Raw genomic sequence first — 7,500 nt, 5'->3', positions numbered from 1 at the left:
TTTTGCAAATCTTCTGTGTCTGTCTGTCTGTCTGTCTGTCTGTCTCTCTCTCTCTCTCTCTCTCTCTCTCTCTCGCTCTCTCTCTCTCTCATCACACTTGACAAACACTCAATAATCACACTTGAAAGTCTTTTACAGCAATGTTGCTGTTATGTAGGAACATGGCCCTAAATTAAGAACAGCCAACTGGCCAAATGCTGGTGACATTTCATTTTGGCTGGTAGAAAAGACCAACTTACTGCTGTGAATAGGACGTTATTGTAAAGTGTTACCGAAAAAAGTTAATTTAGAGCCCTATGTAGGAAGACCATCGGAACAAAACCAGTGAAGGGTTGCGCAGTAGCTTCAACGCCCAGGGTTTTGGCTCAGAGCGCCTCAGTAATTACATGGGAAAGTGACTAATGGGTAGAAAAATGTGTTTTACGTGTAGAAAATTAGCATGTTTTACACGTGTTCAATTAGCAGCAGCGCTATTAGGCCACAGCTCATAGATGGCAAGAGAGCAAGTACGTTGTAACTGTAAATTGACCGTACAGTAAATATAGATGGTGGGAGAGAGGAGAGGAGAGGAGAGGGGAGTAGGGCATAAGGGGGAAGAGGGTGAGGAGAAGAAGGGTGCGGAGGAGAGAAATGGGTGGAGGGGGGGGGGGGTTATAATGGAATTTACAGTTAGAGAGGACAGGGCTGGATAATTGTGTTAGATCATCAAATTACTCCTTGATTGGACATAAAGACTTGCTCTTCTCTCTCTCCCTCCCTCTCTCTCATTCCTTCTCTCTCTCTCATTCCTTCTCTCTCTCTCTCTCTCTCTCTCTCTCTTTCCTTCTCTCTCCCTCTCTCTCTCTCTCTCTCTCTCTCTCTCTCTCTCTCTCTCTCTCTCTCTCTCTCTCCTTCCTTCTCTCTCCCTCTCTCTCTCTCTCTCCCTCTCTCTCTCTCTCCCCCTCTCTCTGTGTCGTGGGTACTTCTTGCTCAGCACAACTCGTTCCTCTGGTCTATTAGGATGATTACGCCGCGCTTCACTCTCTGAATATGCTCCAGAGCTGTTGTCATGTAGTTTCTATGGCAACATTGTCATTACGGGATGGTGGGTTTTTTTTTTGGGGGGGGGGGGGGGGAGGAGACTTTATAGATTGATTGATTGATTGATTGTGCTGTGATGGGATTGGGCATTTCCATGCGTTAGCAGAAACAGGCTAGAGCAGTGGTTTTCAAAGTGGGGGCTGGGGACCCCTGGGGGGCCGCAAAAGGGTGCCAGAGGGGCCGCGGCAAGCTGAAAGGAAAAGTATTCCAAAACGAAAAGGCATAATTTATGGCATAGTAGTAGGAAATGGATCGTTCTCAATTTTTCTTCTTTCTTGTTGTTTTCTTTTTATTTTAACATTGCAGGGACTGACATGACAGACGTTTCGGCTGCACAGAGCCTTCTTCAGTGTCACCCTCTCTGGCTCTGTGCAGCCGAAACGTCTGTCATGTCAGTCATTTATGGCATAGTCATAGTCAGGCTTATTACATTCCCTGTTGTAGTTGCATGGATTTAGGGGTGCACTTATCTATTAATGACAGGTGTTGCGCCGAATAAAATGTGTGTGCCACGACCCATGTCAGGGGGACCTTGGCTGGAATCTACTGGTATATAGGGGGCCTTACAGTGGTAAAGTTTGGGAACCCCTGGGCCAGAGGAAGCAGAGGTGGGCGATTGGGAAGGTAGGCACTGCGATGCCCTGTCTTAAACTCTGCTGTGCTGAGCAGGGAAGATCTTGGATGTGTCTGAGATACAGGCAGACACACGACTAGGGAATATAGACACACCATGCATACAACACACATTCACACTAACATCAACGACAATAGGATGAGTGAAAAATGATTGCTTTCAAAAGTTTTTAGACTCGACATTCTCACATTCACTTAATCGAGGGGAGAGAGAGAGAGAGAGAGAGAGAGAGAGAGAGAGAGAGAGAGAGAGAGAGAGGAGAGAGAGAGAGAGCGAGAGAGAGAGAGAGAGAGAGAGAGAGAGAGAGAGAGAGAGAGAAAGGAATAGTTGCCTGCTTTGCCTTTTTGATAAGCCCTGAAGAAGGTCACACAACTGAAACGCGTTAGCTTGATGTCCCACATAATAGAACAAAGGACTTTTAACTCCACTTCAGAGTGCTTCAGATCTTCTCTCTTACTCTTCACATTCCCTTAACATTCAGATCCCTGTCTCTCTGCTCACCAATGTCATATCCATGATCCAGCCAGGGCTGGCAGGAAACGTCTCATATGTAGTAAAGCCCTGGTAAAATATGAGAATATATGGGATTTTTATCTATGTCTTTGTATTGCCTAGTAGTTAAATAGTATAGCCATATTAAGCGTAACGATAGAAGTCTATGCTACGAAATAAAACATCATCAACTGAACTGTACTTATAAACCACTTGAATGAATGTTAAATTCACCAGAGTGCAAAAGGGCTATTTAATTCCATCCAGTGATTAATTGTAGATGATCCTAATCGTACCATTTATTACCAGTGAATGTTAAGCTATGCTAATAATCTAATATCAATATAGTAAGTGTGCTGAACACAGTGAGAAGAAAATGATTTGCACATTCATTTGTAATACTTGGAAAATACTGAAAATGTGTGGAAAATCAAAAAGGGTGGACTGTTCCCTTAAGCCCAAAGGCCACAGTCCAGAGCTTGATGCTCCCTGACAGCTTTTCTCAGTGGTTCTCCAGAGTGTTTGAACAAGCTTGATCCGGTGCACGAGCCAAGCGGGAACGCTAGCTAGCGAAGAACTCATACGCTGTCTTTATGCCCTGATGAGTAGAAAACATGGCCGAAGGCTACTGACTCAGAATCCATCCTCTGCTGCTCTTCAGAGCTATGGGTGGAGCCCACTGTCTGAATCAACATGAGAAGTCCTGGGAGGTTTTAAGCATGCACGCACGCACACACACACACACACACCGAAACTACATTCCATACTCATACCACACTAGAACCACTAACTGCATCATTTCTTCAAAGCGAATGTCAGACAAGTCTTGCTTGTGTAGTAGGCCCATTGGAGTGGAGGAGATGCGAGGCTAATAGTTATGGAGTGTTTGTGGAGGGTTTGTTGTCATTCTCTCCTTGTTTCACAGCTCCCTGTGTCAACAGGACTTGTCTTAATTAGTCCAATTAATCACGCTGAAAAGCAGTGCGGAAAGGTTCAACCAAGGACACTGATGGGCAGATGCATCTGTCTTGTGATGACACACTGTGTCACACAGACCCACTGTTCCTCAGCAGAGCTGTACACTATCTTATATTCTTCTCGTCTTTTCCTCTATCCATCTCTTTATCTATCCATCTACCCGTCTTCCTCTCTCTCTCTCTCTCTCTCTCTCTCTCTCCACAGGGCACAGGCCGGCTGCCCACCAGTGAGTCTTCCCCCTCCGCTGGCTTCCTCAGCTCGGTGCAGAAGCCAGAAGCTGTGGTGCACGCTATGAAGGTAAACAGATCTAAGGGGCGTGTTATTATACACAAGTACACTACTGTCGTGACAATTACCCAGGGGTATTGTATGAGAGTCAATGTATGTAACACATAATAAAATAGCAGCAGTTTATGGTGTAAATGGGTTACCTGCTTACAAAAATTCCTTCATGTGTGTGCATTAGTATATAGCGCCATTCCACACCTTTGAGCACTCATGTGCTTTACATTGCATACCTCACATTCACCCATTCTGAATGATTCACACACCAGTGGCTGCCACGGATATCTTGCTCAAGGACACATCGATGGGGACAGGCAGAGCGGGACTCGAACCTGCAACTTTCTTATTGCCGAACAGGCTCCTATATCACCCGTGCCACCACCAACCCCGCTGATGCTCTAATGCATTAAAACTTTGTGCCTTATTCAGGCATAAAGGTTGGAGCAGGCGTCACCCAACAGTTTTTCTCTTCTTTTAAGGGTGCTGACCAAAATATTGTAAAACTGAAAAATGAGAAAAGGTCGCACCATGCATTCCTCACACCAAAACGCATCTGTGTAATAAAGAAACCTCACTGAGGAAGGCAGAACGCCGAAATGCGTCTGTGTAATAAAGAAACCTATGCATGGTGCGACCTTTTCTCATTTTTCAACCTTATTCAGGCATTCAGTCAAGGACTGTTGATCCCTCCTCTGAGAACATCCTGTCTGTGGGAGGATGTCCAGGCCTATATATTAAATCACAGTACATTACGTTAACGTTACATTATATTTAGCTGATGCACTTAGCGTCTTACGGCTTATCATCTCTATGCTTGGTACAGTACGACAGCCAGGCTCTTTGGATGACCCTATTACATGTGAAATGTCCCATGTGATGTCCCCTCTCATTACAGTGCATAGCGCCGTAGGTCCTTGGGGTCTTAAAGTCACACGTTATGTTTTCAAGTTAATTAATCTTGTGAACAAGCCAATCAATGATTAAACTAGAAGCACTCAGAGAGCACAGACCTCCGCCAAGGAAGCGGCTTGATAGAATAATTGATGTTACACCCTAAGTCTTTCTGCCTTTTGTGGAGTCGCCGCAATTCAATTTCTGGTCACTAAAGGCGTCTAGATATATAGGCCAGCAATGGTGAAGAATCTTTTAAAAAGTCCTGGTTCCGGTTCGTGATCCGGATCACCACCAGAATTGAATCACTTGTTCCTTGGGTCATCACGAACAACTCCACAAAGTTTTGTCCAAATCAGTTTTTTGAGTTATCCTGCTGACAGAATCTTTTAAAAAGTCCTGGTTCCGGTTCGTGATTCAGATCGCCGCCAGAATTTAATCACTTGTTCCTTGGGTCATTATCAGCAACTCCACAAAGTTTCGTCCAAATCCGTTGATTATTTTTTGAGTTATGACAGACTGACAGACAGACAAACCAACATGACCGAACATTACCTCCTTGGCTGATGTAATGATATATTATGCTGTCCCATGTGGTCAAGTCAAGTGAACTTAATTTCCAAAATCTATGTAACAGGGTTATAACACAGAAGTTTGACATTGCGTTTGTTTGTCCAGGTCCTGGAGGTCCATGACAACCTGGACAAGCAGGTGCCAGAGGACTTCAACAACGAGGACCTGAGTGAAAAGGAGAAGGCGATCGTGCGGGAGATGTGCAACGTGAGTCACAAGCAACCACACAGCTCAACACTTATGATAACACCCACCAACCAATCCACCCACTCACATGCTCTCTATAGCCATGCGTGTTTCCCAAACGTTTTCTGCTGGGACCCCTGTCCTGTCAATAGCCCCTTTTCGCTACTGGGCATCAGGGCTTGACATTGGCACCTGCCAACCGGCCAAATGCTGGTAAAACTATAGGACCAATTTCAGTCTAGCCACTTTGACAGGTAACTTATGCTTTGGTGTGACAAATCACAGTGGCTTTACCAATTGTTTGTATTCAAATGCAAGAATATTCTAAAGAAAATAATACACCCACTCACAGGCCCACATGCTCTACCTTTGTTAAAAAAGGGCTATACAAGTTGTTATATATGTTGTTAACAGGTCACTAATCATTGTGTCAAAGTGAAATTTCTTTAATATTGTCCTATTAAAAAATATAGCTGCAAGCAGCAATGCGGGGCCAAGCAGAAAGTCCGCAAAAGTCGCCATGGGAACCGAAAGAGCTGAGCAGGCAGACTGTCAGAGACACGCACAGTTATTTTTTACAAGCAGAAATATACCTCGAAATTTGATTTGTGACCTGCCGGTGGCGCTAGCGAGTGAGCTGGAGACCTGAAAGTTCTTGTGGGGAGTCATGGGATAGCCAAGAATGTGTGTGACGATTCCCAAAAGATTCTGACTATTTGTCGCTGAGATATGAGCTTACTTCCTGTTTGGCGTCTGTGTGGAGAATTTTGATTGGTTGTTACGGCCAAACGGTAAAAGATGTAATAAAACGCCTTTGGGGATCTCTTCAAAGTGCTCCAGTGATCATGTGTGTCAAGTTTTGTGAAAATCAGACAAAATTTGAAGGATGAGGAGCCTTTTATTGATTTTCACCAAATCCAAAATGGCGGGCATTCTATTGTGGCGGATATGATGTCAGAGGGTGTGTTGGATTCGTCTTGGCCCATGGAATTTAACAGTACTACCAGAATCAAAATTGAGCATGCGGTTCAAAAGTTACAGGCAGAAATGTAGCTAAAACTTTGACCAGCTGGTGGCGCTAGAGAGTTTGAGCTAGCGACCTGATTTTTTTTTTTGGTGGGTCATGGGACTGACAAGAAAGACTGTGACAATTTGCAGAAGATTGTGACAATGGGTTCCCAAGATATGACTTCACTTCCTGTTTGGCGACTTTTAGGCCGTTTTTGATTGGCTGTCACGGCCAAACGATAAAAGATATAAAAAATTGAGGGCATAAGTTTTGTGAGGCTCAGTCCAGAGATGCTATATACCAATTTTCAGAAAAAATGTCAAAAATTGAGGGAGGAGATGGGTTTTTATTGATTTTCACAGAATTCAAAATGGCGGGCATTCTATTGTGGCGAATATGATGTTAGAGGGTGCGTTGGATTTGTCTTGGCCCAAGGAATTCAACGGTACTACCAGAATAAAAATTGATCATGCGGTTCAAAAGTTACAGGCAGAAATGTAGCTAAAACTTTGACCAGCCGGTGGCGCTAGAGAGTTTGAGCTAGCGACCTGAATTTTTTTTTGGTGGGTCATGGCACTGACAAGAAAGACTGTGACAATTTGCAGAAGATTGTGACAAGGGGTTCCCAAGATATGACTTTACTTCCTGTTTGGCAGCGTTTAGGCTGCATTTGATTGGCTGACGATGATGTCATAGGATCCGTTGGATTCGTCTTGGCCCAAGGATTATAACGGTACCACCAGATTTAAAATGGAGCGTACGGTTCAAAAGTTACGGGCAAAAACATAGCTAAAAATTTGACCAGCTGGTGGCGCTAGAGAGTTTGAGCTAGCGACCTGAAATTTGTTTTGGTGGGTCATGGCATGGACAAGAATGTCTGTGACAATTTGCAGAAGATTTTGACCATGGGTTGCCAAGATATGACTTCACTTCCTGTTTGGCGACTTTTAGGCCGTTTTTGATTGGCTGTCACGGGCAAACGATAAAAGCTATACAAAATTGAAGGCATAAGTTTTGTGAAGCTCAGTCCAGAGATGCTATATACCGATTTTCAGAAAAAAACGTCAAAAATTGAGGGAGGCTATGGGTTTTTATTGATTTTCACAAAATTCAAAATGGCGGGAAAACTATCCAGGCGGAAAATGACGTCATAGGGTGCGTTGGATTCGTCTTGGCCCAAGGATTCCAGGGATACCAAGTTTTTGAAAATTGACCCAGCGGTTCAAAAGTTACAAGCAGAAATGTACCTGCAACTTTGGCCTGCTGGTGGCGCTAGAGGGTTGGGGCTGGGGACCTATAAATTGCTGTGGGTAATGCTGACACGGTCCTGAACGCGTGTGCCAATTTTCAGCATTTTCGACCATACGGCTCT

General features: G+C 44.3%; 1 protein-coding gene across 2 annotated transcripts in view; it reads left to right on the top strand.

The window, feature by feature from the left end:
- ccdc85cb (coiled-coil domain containing 85C, b) overlaps positions 1–7,500 on the top strand; it is an 86,074-nt gene that overhangs the window by 73,803 nt on the left and 4,771 nt on the right. For both annotated transcript variants that reach the window (XM_063223287.1, XM_063223288.1), the window contains 2 exons: positions 3,389–3,481; positions 5,039–5,140. In XM_063223287.1, coding sequence (XP_063079357.1) covers positions 3,389–3,481; positions 5,039–5,140 — 195 coding nt within the window. The remainder of the gene's footprint in view (positions 1–3,388; positions 3,482–5,038; positions 5,141–7,500) is intronic.

This window comes from Engraulis encrasicolus, chromosome 18 (assembly GCF_034702125.1).
Source record: "Engraulis encrasicolus isolate BLACKSEA-1 chromosome 18, IST_EnEncr_1.0, whole genome shotgun sequence".
NCBI lineage: Eukaryota > Metazoa > Chordata > Actinopteri > Clupeiformes > Engraulidae > Engraulis > Engraulis encrasicolus.
Note: the sequence above shows the minus strand (reverse complement) of the source record. Positions and strands in the feature narration are given on the sequence as shown.